This window comes from Drechmeria coniospora, chromosome 02 (genome assembly GCF_001625195.1).
Source record: "Drechmeria coniospora strain ARSEF 6962 chromosome 02, whole genome shotgun sequence".
NCBI lineage: Eukaryota > Fungi > Ascomycota > Sordariomycetes > Hypocreales > Ophiocordycipitaceae > Drechmeria > Drechmeria coniospora.
In genome coordinates, this window is record NC_054390.1 from 4,843,690 (window position 1) to 4,861,617 (window position 17,928).

Sequence of the window (17,928 nt, forward strand, 5' to 3'; positions counted from 1 at the left end):
TATTCATCATGTACGGCATCCAGGTTGGACATGAACATGGGAGGCAGCCCAGTCGTGGTGCCTGTTGATTCAACGTATGGGGGGCTACAAACAGCCCAACCTTTCCGATGAGGCTTACAGTACGATGAAGACGCAGTATAGTCCTGTGTATCCCACGGTGTGATAGGGCGATCTTGATGCTCGCAGTACTGAGGTGCCGGCATCCGTGGACGATATCCGGGCCCCGTCTGCGCTTGTCTCCTTGTGCGACCGTACGTGCACAAGGACTAGGATAGCATCCCGTTCAAGTATGATGAAGCAGTGTATTCGTGTGTATGTGTATGCGTACATACGTTGGAATTGTGTTATTTGGGCCAGCATACGTGTGCTGTTGGGGGACACGTGCAGAACAAGAAGGCACGTACAGTATACTCGGTATACAGCACTATGTACTTGTGCATACGTATTCATGTCGTGCAATCGAGGACGTTCCCCATGGAAGGGATCTGAATGTACGTACAAGTACCGTTAAAGTAGGTAGACGGAAAATTGCAAGTGCTTGGACTCCGTACATGTCATGTACAGTAATACAATCCAGCGTGACTTGTCTCTATTCTATGATTCTTACTGGCTCGCCGTCGATCTCGGTGTTGACGCGGCTTCACCCGGAACTTGTAGGTACCCACCCCGTAACATGCACATTTATCTACACTCAAGTGCCTTGTACTTGTTCCCCATGCCCCATTGAGCGCAGGTACAGTAAATTTCTGTAATGGTAAGTTATATGGTGGTACGCACAGGTACATGCATATACTGTTCTCCATAGTACACCATGTATATAAGTAAGTCTTCTGGAGGGGAGAGTTGGGGTACTTGACACGAATTATAGCAGTGCGAAGTCCTCCGTACTAGGTACTAGGTAAATTAGTAGTTTGCGACATGATTCAAGTAAGTACACGTAAGTACTAGTTTAGTACGAAGTACTCCGTACGGCACACCTAATACTTGCACTATAGGTACGCATGTAAGTAAGCCTGTAGTGCAGTAAAACCAGGACTAAAGTACGGAGTGCTTGCAGAATAACGTACTCCGGAGAAGTACTGTATAGCATAGTTGTAATGCATGTAGAAATTCTCCGTACTTGAGCGAAATACTTTGCAACGGCAGTTGCACATCCCTGTGGCTGCAGCTGTACATGTAATTACTTGTACGGAGTACTGTCACGATGGCTGCTCGGTTGCATGCTGTACCTACTGGTATACTTGCGAGATAGGTGTAAGTGCAGTACGTACACCAACCAATACTACTAGGTAGGTAATTACTAAGTATTCCTCCTTGACGAGCCAATGGGCTAAAGGCTACGGCCTGTAATCCGTATTCGTACTGTGTGTGATACACTCATACATGGTACGGAAGCCATGCAGGTACTTTTGGCCTCAAACGGTACGTACAAGTGTGTATCATACGGCAACGGCAACGGCACCACCTCGGTGGTGGGTCAGCAACGGCTGCTCGATTGGGGGTTGCAGGAAGGCTGCCGCTTGAGATGGAAGAAGACGCAAAAGTAACAAGAGGGCTGGCAAACTTGGATTTCACCCGCTGGATCATGGGGGCCCTCAATGGTGCCATGCATGTTTAGCGTAGTTGATACTTGCACGGACAGGGAGGAATTACCTACTCGGCAAAGTACTTGTATCAATGCCCGTATTTACACGTACATGCACTCTACCCCGTATACTGCATACGACGTGATTGCGCTTGCTATAGGTATTCATCAAGTACTCCGTACAGGCAGTGCATGTACAATCTAAGTACTCCGTACTTGTACATGTCATGCCTTGGACAGTACTGCAATACATATACATACTTACGTACCTTGTAAGTACATGCAGTCCACGGCTACTCCGTATAGTTCCAGGTATTACCTATCCCGTCATGTACCGGGAATTACATGTACTTAGAGTACCTAGTACCTAGTAGTCTCAGAGTAAGTACGGAGTACAGTGCAACTACAACTAGGATAACGGAGTACGGTACGGAGTACTTCGTACTGTAAATGATATGCTTGTGCCTATAAGCATACGGGCAACACAAACCTGCATGTGCATGTATTACTTGCATTACGGATACATGTTTCAATGTACTTGCAAATACGTACTGTTTCCAGCAAGTACTCCGTGAGCACGGTACGGAGCATGATGCTACATGAATATTATCAACAGAGTGCCGAAACGACTCCGTCATGGGCACTGGGAGGCGGGCCATGGCGAATGGGCGAGGAATGCAAATGCAAGCCACTGTCTGTGGGCGATGCATCACGTCGGGGGTATTGTCTTGGGCGAGAAAATGGCTACCTTCTATTGGACGATCCCATATGCGCTGCTACGGTCCATGCACAATCCATTACAATCCATTATTATTATCATCTACCAATGCTTCCTCCGCCATGGCAGACGCCCGCCCTCGCCCTATTGCGTGGCCGCCTGCGCTCATGTCATCAAGCCGTCGTTTCTCGAGGCCAGCCTCTCACCGACCCGCCATCGCCGCCGCTTGCCTCGTCTCCTTCACCACCCCAGACTAGGGCGGCAAGGATTGTCACGGCTGAGGGGACGGCAGAGACGGCAGAGCCCGTCGTCTCCGTTTCAAGACACGGCATGCAACCCATGACGGCTTGCTGGAGACTCGATTGGACCGACCCTGGTTCGGGCTCGCAGAGACTAGGGCGTTGGAGACACCGATCGTCGCCTTTTTCCTGCCGGCTCGCGCCAGCTTAGGGACAGGTAGTGCCGTTGTACAGGTTCATGCTGATGTAGGTGTACATGTCGCGGCGTGTTGAAATACTTGATGCTCATTATACGAGTCTTCCCTCGACCGACAAGGGGGCAAGGCGCCGGTACATGGACGTCGAAGCTGGAACGAGTGCTCACTTCACAAGTCTACGTCGGCAATAGTTCGAGCACATCTTCACAGGTCCGTGTCCCAATCCGCTCTCAATCTCAACAACTCGCATACCTTAGCCCGGACTACCGACCTCCCGTTGGCCACTGTCGGGTGAGGCACCTTTGATCCGCTGCGACGACATTGCGAGGCTTTGTTCATCGTCCCGTCCTGGAGCCAGCAGCATGGCCGGGCTCCTCGAACCCAGCGCGGCCCAGACCATGCGCGAACGTCACGACGAGTCGGACAACGCTTCGGCCGCCATGAGCTTGAGGGCCCTCAGCACGAAGCGCGACACCGGTAGAGGCCCGAGAAAGTTGATCCTCTGCTTCGACGGAACAGGCAACAAGTTCCACGGCGACGAGAGCGACAGCAACATTCTCAAGATATTTCGCATGCTTGACCGGACGGCCGGAGACCAGTACCACTACTATCAACGTGAGCCCCCTCTGCCGCCGCCCGCTCCCACCGCCGGCACGCGCAGCACCGCAGCTGACTTACGCGCCCACGACCAGCCGGCATCGGAACCTACGTCGTCTCCGGCTCCCTCTCCCACACGGGCATTCAGGCCCGCGTAAAGTCGTGGTACCAAAAGGCCAAGGACTCGGCCATCGGCTCCTCCTTTGACCAGCATGTCGTCGGCGGATACCGTTTCCTCATGCGCTTCTACAACCCGGGAGACGAAATTTACATGTTCGGCTTCAGCAGGGGCGCCTACATTGCCCGCTTCCTCGCCGAGATGCTCGACCACATCGGCCTGCTGTCCCACGGCAACGAGGAGATGGTCCGCTTCGCCTGGAAGGCCTTTGCCCAGTGGCAGAGTCGCCGGCCGTCGTCCGACGACGACGAGGACGACGACGAGGAGAGCGAGCACGAGAAGAAGACGCGCAAGATGCACGAGTTCATGAAGGGCTTCCGCGAGACCTTCTCGAGACCCGTCGGCAGGATCCGCTTCCTCGGCCTGTTCGACACCGTCAACTCGGTGCCCCAGTTCGAGAACGCGTGGATGCAGCGCAGCAAGTTCCCCTACACGGCCCGCAGCAGCGCCAGGGTCATCCGCCACGCCGTCAGCATCGACGAGAGGCGCGCCAAGTTTCGTCAGGATCTCATGTACCAGCGCCGTCCGACCGATCATCGTCATCATCATCACCGCCACCCTCACGTGGACCACTTCCTGACCCACTTTCGACAGAGCTTCGATACCTACCGGTCCGGCACGGCACCTCGTCCTCCAACAGCTTCCACCGCCGACAAACCGGCCGCCGACGGCACTGTCGACACTGAAAAGGAGAGCCGGCCGACGGTCCTGCTGACGCCCGCCGACGGTGATGATCGGGCTGGCCGACAGAGGCGGCCGTCCGTCGGCAATTCTCGCTACGCTCCCTATCGTCCCCGCTCGAGGTCCTGCCAAGAAGGCAATCGGTGCGAGGCGGATGCCGTGTCTTGCGCCTCCGGCATCGCACCGTCCGATCTGGAGCATGACGACGAGGACAAGGACATCGACGAGCTGTGGTTTGCTGGCAGCCACGGAGATGTCGGGGGCGGATGGCAAGGCGTCAACGGCCGCAAGAGCGCAAGCCATGTGCCCTTGGCCTGGATCGTCCGCGAGGCGATGAAGGCCGGCCTGCCATTCGACATGGACAAGGTCGCCGAGATGGGTTGCCTGTGCGATACGTACATCCAACAGGCAGCCTCGAGAAAGGAGGACAAGGTGATTCCGGCCCAGAATCCGGACATTCTCGTCCAAGACGAGTCGAACGGAGTGCAGAGCCTCCCGGCCGGCCAGCTCAGCCCGGCGCTTGACAGCGACGACCGTGCCGGGACCGACCGTCGGTCGAGCTTCCACGACATGATGCACATGGCCCACACGTCCGACATTCACGACTCGCTGCAGTACGGTGGCGGGCTGAGCGGCGTTGCCGTGACGGCCTGGAACTTTATGGAGTGGCTGCCCTTTCGCCGCATGGATCTGCAAGAAGACGGATCGTGGAAGCCGATTCGCTGGCCCCTTCCGCGGGGAGAGGTCCGGGACATTCCGTCAAACGTTCGCATTCACGGAAGCGTCATCCGAAGGCTCAACGAGGACGAGAGCTATCGGCCCGGAAACCTCATCATCGGCGGAGGCGGTCGCGGTGTGCGCAAGGCACCGCTCGAGCTTGGCATTGGCGAGTGGGAGTGCGTTGCCGAGCATGGCGATCCGATTGGCGAGGTTTGGATGCGTAAGGTAAAGGACAAGGAACAGGACAAGGACAAGGAGACGAACGGTGACTGAAGGAAGGTGAAGGAAGGCATCGTCTCGTGCAAGGAGGATCTCTCTCGATATTGATTTGTCTTGCTGCGAAAGCATGGCAGAAGGAACGCGGCGATGACGGCGACGAACAAAGCGTTAGAATTTTGCTGGAAAGCTCGAAAGTCTAGCGGCTAGGGGGAAGAAAGGGGGTCGTCATGGTGTTGATGTGCGTCTGCCTGCAGGTTTATACGTCACATAGTAAAATGATTAACTATCTGCCGAGAATTAAGGGAGTTCCAAGTACGGAGTATTAATAGTGATATTGTTTGTACTTCAAACCGTGACTTAAGCATGCACAGTAATTACAAGTGGTTGTACTCCGTACACGGGAGCTTCTATCCAGGGCGTCACGTGTACGGAGTAGTATCCGCCCACATATTTTACAATGTACTGTACGGAGTACTTACGGAGTAGGTGTACTTCGTATTACTTGCATACCCCGAGTATGCTAGCTTATGGTATAATGTACTCCGTACTGCTCCGTACGTGCATGTACCTTTGAATGTGCTTAGGAGTGAGCTCCTTTGCTACTTCAACATTTGTCGAGCGTCCCCAACGGCCAGGTCGACGAACCCCCCCCACCGGCCAACACTCTGTGAAGATGATCAGAAAGCAGACAAACGCAAGGAAATGATCAATGCAAAGCGTTCGAGATGCCAATCCCCTTCATCTTCTACGTCATCGAGAATGGCCCGCCCGACTGGCTCCGCGATAACCAGTGGCCCATCTTCTACACTTCCATCGCCCTCACCCTGCTCTACACCCTCAAGAAGTGGACATCAGGTCGATCCAATACGGCCGAGAGGCCACTTCACGGCAAGGTAGTCCTCTTCACCGGCGGCACCTCTGGCGTCGGCGCCCGAGCCGTCGAAGAGCTCGCCACCCGTGGTGCCCAGATCGTCCTTCTCACCCACGCACCGCCCTCCGATCCGTTCCTCGTCGAGTACGTGCAAGACCTGCGGGAGAAGACGCAAAATCAATTGATATACGCCGAGCAGGTCGATCTATCGAGCCTGCACAGCGTTCGAAAGTTCGCCACCCGATGGATCGACAATGCGCCCCCGCGAAGGCTCGACATGATCGTCCTCTGCGCCGCCACCCTCACGCCCCCGGGCGGTGGGAGAACTGAGACGGGCGAGGGGATAGAGGAGACGTGGATGGTGAACTTTCTCGCCAATTTCCACCTGCTTGGCATCCTAAGTCCCGCCATCAAGGCCCAGCCCTTTGACCGTGATGTCCGCATCATCATGGCCACCTGCTCCTCCTACATCGGCTCGCCCTCGCTCAAGGAAGCCGTGCACGGGAGCAACTGGTCGCCAGCCGCGGCCTACGCGCGCAGCAAGCTCGCCCTCAACGTCTTTGGACAAGCATTCCAGAAGCACCTCGACTCCTACAAGCGCCCCGACGAGCTCCCGATGAATGCCCGCGTCATCTTTGTCGACCCCGGCCTCAGCCGAACCCCCGGCACGCGCCGTTGGCTCACCCGCGGCTCGCTCTACGGCCTTGCGCTGTACCTCCTCGGCTATGCCGTCCCGTGGTTTCTGCTCAAGTCGCCCCACCAAGCCGCCCAGTCCATACTGCACGCTGCCATGGAGCTCGACCTCGGCCGGGGTCCTGGCGGGAAGCTCATCAAAGAATGCACCGAAGTCGACTTTGCTCGTGCCGAGGTCAAGGATGACGAAGTGGCCAAGAGACTCTGGGAGGAGAGCGACGCGCTCATCGAGAAGGTCGAAAAGGCAGAGGCGAAGAAAAGGGCAGCTCAGAAAAGCAATGATTCTGCAGACGGGAAGCGACAGGAGAAACGAAATGCCGATTCCGATGAAACCGGCCGAGTCAATGACAACAACAAGGGTGCCGAGAAGGAGAAGCAGGGCAGAAGAGGCGGCAAGTCAAAGGGCAAGAACAAAACCACTTCCTCATGACGAGCGTGCGAGCCAGACCGGATCTCGACTACTCCTGATCCGAGTGGCTCTCAGATAAACATGACCTATATCCAACACTTGCCAGCCTGCCCGTGTGCGCGTTTTGTGTGCGAACATTGCGGGTTTGCAGCCGACAAACCCGGCGTGTTCACATACTGTTGGCAAATGAGAACCAAACACAAACGTTGGCATACACGATTTTCAGTGATTCTGTCGGCTGTACAAAGTCTGCCCCTCTAAAAATGGCTTTTTGCCCGGCTTCTGGTAACGAAAGGATTGTATGAACGAACATGGTAAGCCGCCTCCGTGTCGCAGCCTGACCACCATGGCCCTCCTGCACCTTGACGCCTTTCGCACTCCCTCGCCACCAAAAATGACTCGATGCGTCGGAGGCGTTCCGATAAGCACAGTTGCTGATCTGCAGCTTCAGCTGAGGTTCCATTCACTGATGGGAAACTACCTTATCCCGGTGCCGACGAAGCCCGTGATCTGCCAGTTTCTGGACAAGGACCCTACTCGGCTGAATATCAAGTATTCAGACCAGCCTTCGCTACGGACGGAACACAAGCTTGCGGGACTCGCCCACGCCATGCTTCTCCGCGGCTTTGTCATCCAGGAGCTCAAGGCGATGTCAAACGATGTTCGGTACAAAAGCCTACGACAGGGCCCCGGGGTGAGCTGGTGGCGCAAGAGCCAGAGCACGACCGACCTTCTGAAGCGGGATATACTGGATCTCGAGGACGAGTATCGTGCCCAGTGGCGAACGCTCGATGACACCGAATGCTGGGATCGGTGGAGGAACGGGTTGATTACGGCGTGGGAGGTGTATGCTGCTTTCAAGTGTGAGACGGAAACGGTGCTGTCGAAGAACCCTCTTCCGGGGCATGGGGAGGGTGAAGAGGGGGGCCAGGTGCAGGAGCCCTCTTTCGGCAGCTCCCCAGATTGCGAGGAGCACATTCCATTCCTAACCACGGAAAAGCCAACGGCCACAGTAAGCAGGAGCCAGCTTCGAGCCGAGAGGCGCGGAGGGAGCGGCGGTCCCGCAAGCGACGTTCAGCAGGCAGAGGGAATCGACCGAGGACAACGACAAAGGACTGTTGATGCTAGGTTGGGGGATGGCCAGCAACCAGGCGAACAAGGAGGAGCTGGAGGCATCGGATCGCGGAATCGACAGGAGAGCAGATGCAACCCTGACCCGGATGCCGCTCGTATCCAAGCCAATGGCAACGAATCACCCATGTGCCAAAGTGAGCACCACGCGACGCGGGAGCACGCTGCAAGGCCTGATTCAATATGGCGCAGATATTTTGTCTGTTCGCGGAAGAGAAGCGTGTGGAGGGGCGGAGAGATCAGCTTTGGGGTGAGGTTCTACAAGGACAGCGTTTGAGGAACATGCCGGGTGCCTTTGGAGTGTTCTGGTGTCCAGTCGAGAAGTCAACGGCGGCAGGATGAGTTGGTTGACTTTGGTCGCGATCCAACACGACGAGGTCACTCCTGCTCCGAGTGCACCGTGCCTTGCCCTCAATAACTACTCTCTGCCGAGTCCGGGGTACCTAACATGGGCTAGATACCAGAGTCCGAGAAGAGTAGTTGTGACTAGTCTTGTGTGGTACGGAATCCGGAACGGCCGGGATGATGGACGGACGAGAGCGGTTCTTGATGTAATGTATTGGCAGCTCTATTCAGGAAAAAAAAATGAACTGCTGAGGAATTTAGGTTTGCTTTCTGTCTACTAATCCGTGCATCATCGTGATCATCGGAGATTTATCATCCGGTAATACCATCCGGAACTCCGCCGCCGCCAGCGGGTCTTGGTGGGCAGCTTGGGCCTGGAGCCTCGGTGCCCGAGACCCGCTAAGCCCGCCGATGCGCCGCCGTGGGAAGCCGAATCAACCTCGGCATTCCCCTTCCTCTCAGCGGCCCCGCAATTATTAGTTACTTCTTGTTGCACAGCATTATTACTCCGTGCGGAGTAAGTTATAATACCGTAAAAGTTAATTAGCTGGAATGACGCAACCAGTGCATCTCCCTATCCAATGATGAATGATATGCCGCATCCTCGATCCTCGGTAGCTGAGAAACCCAAGGTTTGATGACGGCCGACGACTGTGGTACATCGTTACAAGTTGGTACATTTGTGTGCAAGTGGCCAGACGCTTCAAGGCCGCCGCTATCCGCCGTACCCTTCTTCAGCTCGACTCCCACCGCTTTGCTATTTCATCAGCACCTTGGTACCGCCTTTACCACCTTGACCACCTTGACCACCTTCACCGCCATCACGACCATCGTCGCATGCACGACAATCATACCGTCGGCTTCATCCGCTATACACGTCCATCATGGCGCAGGAAAATCTCTCCTTCTTTCTCGCCGAGCGGCCGACGGGCGACATCATCGCCGGACGCACCCTCCAGCAAAAAAAGTCACCCGTTCCCTCAGCAGGCGACCTCAAGGACGGCCAAGTGCTCGTCGAGGTCCTCTATCTTTCTCTCGACCCTGCGATGCGCGGTTGGATGACTGGTAATCGGGCCATCCATCTCCCTTCCTCCGTAACCCCCATTCGTTCCTAGTCCACTAACCCGACCGTCAGATGCCCGCTCCTACTTGCCACCCGTCAAGATTAACGATAAGATGCGCGGGGGCACCGTCTGTCGCGTCATTGCGTCCAAGAGCACCAAGGCCAAGGAAGGCGACATCGTCTCCGGCTACGCCGGATGGACCGAGTACGCCATCTTGGATGACAAGGACCTCGACCTCGCCTCCAACTACCCGGGTCTGAAGGATCCCCTCGACATGCTCTCGGCTCTCGGCATGACGAGCTTGACCGCTTGGGTCGGCATGACCAAGATTGGTGAACCCAAGGCCGGCGAGACCGTCGTCATCTCCGGTGCCGCGGGCGCGACGGGCAGCGTCGCCGGTCAGATTGCCAAGATTGCCGGTGCCAGAGTCGTCGGACTTTGCGGCAGCGACGACAAGTGCAAGTGGCTGGTGGATGACCTGGGATTCGACGTCGCCTTGAACTACAAGGCGGCCGACTTCAAGGATAAGTTCAAGGAAGCGACCAAGTCCTACATTGACGTCTACTGGGATAACGGTACGTAAATCCATCTGCATTGTCATTCCTTGTTTCTGCGTGTCCTTGTCGTCAAGACATCCGCTCATCGTCGCCAGTCGGTGGCGATATTCTGGACCTCGCCCTGTCGAGGGCCAAGGAGCATGCCCGTTTCGTCGAATGCGGCATGATCAGCCAGTACAACACGTCGACGCCAAAGGGCCCCGTCAACATCTCCAAGGTTATCACCATGAGGATCCGCATGCAGGGCTTCGTCGTCATCGATCACGCCAAGGATTATCCTCGCGCCCGCAAGGAGCTCGCCCAGTGGCTCGCCGAAGGGAAGCTCAAGAAGACAGAGTACGTCCTGAAGGGGGGTCTGGCCGTTGCAGAGCAGGGCCTCATCGATCTCTACAAGGGCATCAACCAGGGCAAGCTCGTTGTCGAGGTCAAGTCAATGGACGGACGTTCAAGTTTGTAGGGATGTGGAGGATTGGCGTTTCATTCACCCATCGATGCTTTGTTCGCCCACGACAATGCCTCCTCGCCAATCGTCACCCAGCCTGAGATGCCTGCCTGAACGACGCATCGGCCGGTGCTGGGACGGTAAAAGACAAGCGGTGCACTGTTAGACGAGTGAGGAGCAAAAACAAAACAAAAACAGCGTGATGGCGCGATGGAATATCGTCGAAATACGGCATGTCATGGCAGGCGTGCCGGCACTTACTGCTGTCCCTGTACGTGGACAGAACGAAATCGTAGTCATCAACGGGAAGGAACCTCCTCAGCTCATCAACTGTGACACCACAGAAAGCAAGCGCTTTCGTCACTGGCAAAGAGGCTTGCTATATATTCTTCCCCGTCTCCTCTTGTCTAATGGTCATTGTCTGCATCCTCATCGTCGACTTCATCTTGACCTTGCCTTGTCCTTCGCTTGACCTTCATTCCGTTCGCAAACCTAAATTATTTCGCATCATGGCTCAACATGGATTCTGGGAGATCCCCTCTGACGGCGAACCTGAACGGGAAATCATGCTCGTATCAGGCTACATCCTGTCTGACTCGTTTGAACATCTCCTACTGGCATTGCAGTATCAACCAATCAACCCTGAGCCCATGTACCTGTTGATGCCTTCCTCCGCCATCATCACACGTCTCATCGAATCCAAGTCGTACAGTCTCAACATTGATGAAGCTGACAACGAAAATATTTGCTTTCACCAGCGAATGGGGGGTCTGCGAAATGGTCAACTTTTGCGTGGATACATCATCCAAAGTATGTTCAACATGGAAACGATGATGACCAACGACGAAATGTCATTCGTTCGTCAGCTTCATGGGGACGTCGTCACCATGGCGCACAAGTTCAATTCGCTTGAAAAGAAACTGCCGCGGACATTGATGAATTACAATCTTCAATCAGCCATACACGATGTCCTGACTGCGCAATGGTGGTACCTGGCCGGCGTCGATTCGAGTGCCGACGGCTGGTCGGGCACCAGGGGGAGAACGTCCATGGTGGGCATGAAGATCCCGCGTGGCGTGAGACTTGTTGAAGGTACAAACATCACGCCATTCAACTTTGGCCCAACTGGAGAAGTTAAAAGGCTGATGTAGAGGGTTGGGGTTCTGTCTTCGGATCGAGGGAGAACAACGAGAGACGGAGACGGTCAGGGTGTGCCATACTTGATGAATGATCGGTGCACGAACACGATTACACACGATTACAACTATCACTCGTCTCCTATGCAGAAAGAAACGCTTCATTTGTACTTTGTGCATTCGCTATGCGTCGTGTTGCATCTGGTGTTGGGTCCTTGTCGGGATGCTGCGTCCAGTGCGTATGTTCTGTATGACCGCGCAGGTATCGTCGTCGACCTAACCCGGCAACACAATCCATATACTCTTTGAAAAATTAAGTAGGATAAACATCCAAGTAGTCATTAATGCTCATTGAACGCTTCGCTTGTCTTGCTTCAACAGGTGACGCACAGGTGGTCAACAATGACTTTGTATTTAATTCCTTGCAGTTTGCAATCAGGGTGCAATATGCATTGGGCGTTGCCTGCGTACAAACCAGCAGCACCAGGCGTAGTTACTACCTAATAGTTACAGCAGTGCTTTGCGTTGTACTTGTACATATCAAGTACAGCAGGTCTGCTCACAGTCCCCATCCCATGGCCCAGTGGACTTGGGGGACATTCCAGCACTTGCAGCACGTAGCAGGGCGTTGATACAGCAGCCAGCAATTAGGATGCCTCTATCCGTACATCTTCTCCGTACATGGAGGTACGTGAACTGAATCCACCCACACGAACTTCCATTGTTGTCATCAGTCTGTCACTATTCATTGCTTCGATGCACCTCAGCCACTTCTGCCCTTTCCATCGATACCCTGCTCTCTTCGTCTTCCTTTCCTTCCGTTACGCTCATGATGCCCTGCGCTTGTTCATTGTCCGTCTTGGAACACCAATTTTGACGACTTCGAATTGATTTGGTCGTGATAAAATTTCTTTCCGAGCTCACAATCGAAGGGCTGATCAGATGCCTTGGTTCCGGCAAGTCGAACATTCCCGTGAGCTTTGACGAGTTGGATTCGAATATGAACTCGGATCTAGCGCCGATATGATGCTCGAAAATGTTTCACCGGACCTCGACGCTTCTGCAGTTGCTGGAGGAGACAGCTTGGGTCGACTCGATGCTCAGCACGAGCCTTGCGAGCAGTATCATCACTCTTCACTCCGTCTCGAAGAGACTGCCAACCAAATCCGAGAGGTCGCCGATGCTACCGCCGATTCTACCTCCCGCTCTGTCGCCAGGGATTCTGCCAAGGAGGACGATGATGGCGACTTCAGACGCGGCAGTAGTGATGACGACGGCAGCGACGAGGATAGGTACCGTATCGTCTCCAACCCCGACGTCGTCCGAGCTGCCTCGGCCCTCAGGCGCAGAGGCGATGCAGCCTTTCGCGAGTGGATCAGCAAGAGCGAGCGTCTTCGTTCGAATCTCAGCAGCGGCGTCGGTGGCGGCATGGAGCACGCATCGGCGGGCCGTCTCATCCAGAGAAACGAGGAGAAGCGTATTATTGCGACGCCGCGAGAGTATCAGATAGAACTCTTCGAAAGAGCAAAGGAGAAGAACCTCATAATCGTTCTTGACACCGGATCTGGCAAGACCCTCATTGCCGCCCTGTTGCTGAGGTTTACCCTGGACCAAGAGCTCGAACGACGGGCTGAGGGGGGTGCGAAAAAGGTCGCCTTCTTCCTCGTCGAGAACGTCGCGCTGTGCTTCCAGCAGTACAGCGTCCTCAGGGCCAATCTCGAGCATCCTGTCGCTAAATTTCACGGCGAAATGACGGGTATCCTGCGTACGAAAGAGTTCTGGGACCAACAGCTCGACGAAAACATGGTGCTCGTCTGCACCGCCCAGATTCTGCTCGATTGTCTAAACAGCGGCTTCCTGCAGATGAGTCGGGTAAACCTGCTCATCTTCGACGAGGCCCATCACACGAAGAAGAACCACCCGTACGCCCGCATCATCAAGGAGCACTACTTGCGCAAACGCCACGACCGACCACGCATCCTCGGCATGACGGCGTCGCCGGTCGATGCCCAGACAAGAGACTTGCGCGGTGCAGCAGCCGACCTTGAAAGCATCATGTGCAGCGAAATCGCCACCGTGTCGGACGAAACCCTTGCCGAGGGCCAGAACCGGCGCCGACAGATTGAGATGAAGGAGTACTATGCAAGGCTCGTCCGGCCGGAAGACGCCAAAACGCCATTATCTGCCCGCATTTCGAACCTCATATCCCACGAGCCACAGTATCGCATGCATTTTGAAGCCGCCCAGGACGTGGCATCCACCCTTGGTCCCTGGTGCGCTGACAGATACTGGCTCCTCCTCATGACCGATGCCGAGGTTGACAAGCAGGTGGCAAAGGCCCGAGAGAGGGACAACCGCCGACAGACGGTCGATAGGGAGGGCGAAGCAGACCGCGTGCTCTCCGTCCTGTGCGAGGTACAGAATGCCGTACGACTCGGTGCCGTGGCCAACGACGAGATCATGACAACGGCAACGAGGATGACGGATCCCCACTTGTTTGCCTTTTCGTCCAAGGTCAAGACGCTTCGACAGATCCTTGAAGACGCCTTCAAGGAGCGGGTCACGACTCGCTGCATCGTCTTCGTCAAGAAGCGATACACCGCTCTCCTCCTCGCGCAGGCCTTTCAACTGGTCGATATGCAGATCCCAGCCATTCATGCATCCCATTTGGTCCGTCAGCCTAGTGGCGATCCGTTTCCTTCCCATTCGTTGGCAGAGCTCTCGTGAGCGAACGTATTCGCTGACCAACTTGCTGTTCCAGATTGGTTCTAGGGTAGGAGCTGCGAGCATTGCCAATATGTCGTTTCGTGACCAGGTCGTCGCTCTTCAGCGATTTCGACGTGGCGATACAAACTGCCTCTTCGCCACCCAGGTTGCTGAAGAAGGCATCGATATTCCGGAGTGTGATTTCATCATCCGCTTCGACTTGTACGACTCTGCAATTCAGTACATACAGTCCAAGGGACGAGCCCGGAAGGATAAATCAACCTACATCAGCATGCTCGAGGAGGGGAATATGCAGCACCTTCGAAAGCTGAAACAGGCGACGAGAGACGCCATCTCCCTTCGTCAGTTCTGCACCAGCTTGCCTTCGGACAGAAAGATACAAGACAACTTCGACGCCGTGACCCTCGCCGAGAACGAGCGCATTGCACAAAGGGTGCACGAAATTCCTGAAACGGGTGCGCGCTTGTCCTTTGCCTCCAGTCTCGAGGTCCTGGCTAAGTTTGTCTCCTCTCTGACCGACTCTCATGTTACCCCCGATTACGTCGTGACCTCCTCGTCCACAAGCAAGAAGTTCGTCGCCACGGTCATCTTGCCCGAGGAAAGTCCGATCAAATGCAAGCGTGGGTTTGCTCAACGCAACAAACAGCTGGCTCGAGGTTCGGCCGCCTTCGAAGCTTGCGTCGAGCTTATCGAGAAGAAATACATCAATGGCCATCTGCAGCCGACTCTGAGCAGACGACTCCCAGCAATGCGAAACGCTCGCTTGGCACTCAGCTCCAACAGGAGGGAAGAATACACGATGCGGGTCAGGTCGGAGATATGGTGTCAGCTGGGCTATCCTGCAACACTATTCCAACACACTTATCTCCTAGACAACCCCGAGGCGACAGGGAGGCGTACACATCCCATCCTCCTGCTTACAAGGAAGCCGTTGCCAAAGATGGAGCCTATGCTCTTTTACTTCGGCAAGAGGACCTCGGCCGCGCGCCTGGTTGGCTCTGCGATGCCGCCGTTGGAGCTTGCTTCCGACGAGGTGGATGCGCTCGCAAAGTTCACGCTTGCCATATTCAGAGACGTCTTCAGCAAAGATTTCAACGCAACGCCGGAGGAACTGCCTTACTTTATCGCTCCGTGCGCAGCAATACCCGTGGACGGGCCCTCGGCGGCGAGTGTCGATTGGAACATGATGAACATGGTGGCTCACGATGACGTACCCGAGTGGCGAGGTGCTCCCGAAGCCTTCTTCGCCGGAAAGATGGCCATCGACCCTTGGGACGGCTCTCGAAAGTTTCTGATTCACGGCATCAACAAGTCGCTGAAGCCAAGCGACCCTGTTCCCGAAGGTGTACCCATGCCGAAGTGCCGGGCCTACCGTCTTGTCGAACAGACTATCAAGGAATACAGCAATAGCCTGAGTATTAAGTCACGGCAGAGGCAAACGTGGGACGAGGGACAGCCCGTGCTTGACGCCGAGCTGTTGTCGTTGCGGCGAAACTTCATGGACGAGGACACTGCAGAGAGAGGGAATGCCGATATGGGCTGCTGCATCATCCTCGAACCGTTAGTGCTCTCCAAGCTTCCGGCCGACATAGTTTCCATGGCGATAGCACTGCCAGTGATGATGTATCGCCTTGACTCGGCCCTCATCGCGCTGGAGGCGTGCCGGCTGCTTGGGCTTGGAGACATCCGGTCCGATCTGGCGCTCGAGGCGCTGACAAAGGATAGTTCCCACACTGAGGAGCACGATAGGGATCAGGTGGGGTTTCAGGTCGGCATGAGCAACAACTACGAGCGGCTCGAGTTTCTCGGCGACGCTTTTCTCAAGATGGCGACGACGATATCTCTCTTTACCCTGATGCCGAACACCAACGAGTTCGAGTACCACGTTGAACGGATGCTCCTTGTGTGCAACCAAAACCTCTTCAACCACGCCGTCGACATTAAGCTTCAGGAGTTTGTCCGATCAAAGTCGTTTGACCGTCGAACGTGGTACCCGAGCAACCTCAGGCTGACAAAGGGCAAAGCGCCCAAGACGGAAGCGACGCACCGGCTCGCCGACAAGTCCGTCGCCGACGTCTGCGAGGCACTCATCGGCGCAGCGTACGTTACGCAAAAGAGGGTGGGCAAGACGGACCTGGCGGTCCAGGCGGTGACGAAGATGGTCAAGAGCAAGAATCACAGGATGACAAAATTTAGCCAGTACTACGACGCGTTCAAGATGCCCGAGTGGCAGGTGGCCGTCGGCTCGGCGACTCAACATGCGGCTGTCGAGCGCATCTTCGAGGCCACGGGCTACCGTTTCCGGTCGAGCAACTTGCTGCGCAGTGTCTTCAAGCATCCGTCGTACCCGTACGAGGCAATGATTCCGAACTACCAGAGGCTAGAATTTCTCGGCGACGCACTACTCGACCTCGTCATCGTCGACTACCTCTTCGACCGCTTTCCGGACGCCGACCCGCAGTGGCTCACGGAGCACAAGATGGCGATGGCGTCGAACCACTTCTTCGGCAGCCTCTGCGTGCAGCTCGGGCTCCAGAAGCATCTCCTGACGACGACGGCGGCGCTCGTGGGGCAAATCAGCGACTTCGTCACCGAGCTTGAGCTGGCGCGGGCGGGGGTCGACGAAGCTGGCGGCCACCGCCGCGATTACTGGCTCGACACGTCGCAGCCGCCAAAGGTGCTCTCCGACCTCGTGGAGGCGTTAGTGGGCGGCCTATTTGTCGACTCCCGATACGATTTGTCGACGGTCCACCGCTTCTTCTCAAGCCACATCGAGCCCTTCTTCGACGACATGGCTCGTTACGACACGTACGCGAGCAGGCAGCCGGTGACAGTGCTCGTGCACGTGATGCAAAATCGTCTCGGTTGCCAGAACTGGCGTCTCTACCTTTCGGTAGTGCCGGGCCAGACGACGGACGGGGTCGCGGCTGTGACGGAGGACGAAGCTGTTTGCGCGCTCATGGTGCACGAGCAGGCGGTCGAGCACGCAACGGCCAAGACGGGGAGGGATGCGAAGCTCGTGGTCGCCAAGGCAGCGTTGAGAAGGTTCGAGAAGATGGAACGGAACGACTTTCAGGCCTTGGTGGGATGTTACTGCCTGGGAAGAGGGCCAGAAACGAGGCGATGAGGGATATGGAATGGACGATGAACATGACGCAATTTTTTGTACATGGCGTAATGCATTTGTGTACGTGGATGTCCAGTCGAAGGGGAAAACTAGGTAGCAGTTCATTAACCCCTTTTCATGAATACCACGTCATGAATACCACGTCATGGACGATCAACCAGCGAATGGAGTATCGTTATTTAAGTTCTTTCATTCCTCGCAGAAATCTCGGCGTCGGCAACGTCAAGTATGATGCCAACAGTTCCAGGAACGAGGCTCAATGCCGACCTGGTGCAGGCAGATGAATCCTGTG

The 17,928-nt window shown here is 55.6% G+C and overlaps 5 protein-coding genes across 5 annotated transcripts; all 5 read left to right on the forward strand.

The window, feature by feature from the left end:
* Positions 1–3,101: 3,101 nt before the first annotated feature.
* Positions 3,102–5,188, forward strand: DCS_04433 (uncharacterized protein; the record flags this gene model as incomplete). The annotated part of the gene is made up of 2 exons (XM_040801743.1): positions 3,102–3,354; positions 3,432–5,188. 2 exons carry the CDS (start codon positions 3,102–3,104, stop codon positions 5,186–5,188), a joined length of 2,010 nt encoding a protein of 669 aa, XP_040656776.1.
* Positions 5,189–5,859: 671 nt separating this feature from the next.
* DCS_04434 (oxidoreductase, short chain dehydrogenase/reductase family) lies at positions 5,860–7,128 on the forward strand (the record flags this gene model as incomplete). Its single annotated transcript, XM_040801744.1, has 1 exon — positions 5,860–7,128. The coding sequence occupies one exon, from the start codon at positions 5,860–5,862 to the stop codon at positions 7,126–7,128; it is 1,269 nt and encodes a 422-aa protein (XP_040656777.1).
* A 325-nt stretch (positions 7,129–7,453) lies between these two features.
* On the forward strand, positions 7,454–8,515 carry DCS_04435 (uncharacterized protein; the record flags this gene model as incomplete). The annotated part of the gene is made up of 1 exon (XM_040801745.1): positions 7,454–8,515. The coding sequence occupies one exon, from the start codon at positions 7,454–7,456 to the stop codon at positions 8,513–8,515; it is 1,062 nt and encodes a 353-aa protein (XP_040656778.1).
* A 952-nt stretch (positions 8,516–9,467) lies between these two features.
* DCS_04436 (Alcohol dehydrogenase superfamily, zinc-type) lies at positions 9,468–11,797 on the forward strand (the record flags this gene model as incomplete). The annotated part of the gene is made up of 5 exons (XM_040801746.1): positions 9,468–9,648; positions 9,719–10,222; positions 10,279–10,657; positions 10,845–10,917; positions 10,991–11,797. The coding sequence occupies 5 exons, from the start codon at positions 9,468–9,470 to the stop codon at positions 11,795–11,797; spliced, it is 1,944 nt and encodes a 647-aa protein (XP_040656779.1).
* A 1,008-nt stretch (positions 11,798–12,805) lies between these two features.
* On the forward strand, positions 12,806–17,636 carry DCS_04437 (RNase3 domain-containing protein; the record flags this gene model as incomplete). Its single annotated transcript, XM_040801747.1, has 2 exons — positions 12,806–14,452; positions 14,544–17,636. The coding sequence occupies 2 exons, from the start codon at positions 12,806–12,808 to the stop codon at positions 17,634–17,636; spliced, it is 4,740 nt and encodes a 1,579-aa protein (XP_040656780.1).
* Between the last annotated feature and the right edge of the window lie 292 nt (positions 17,637–17,928).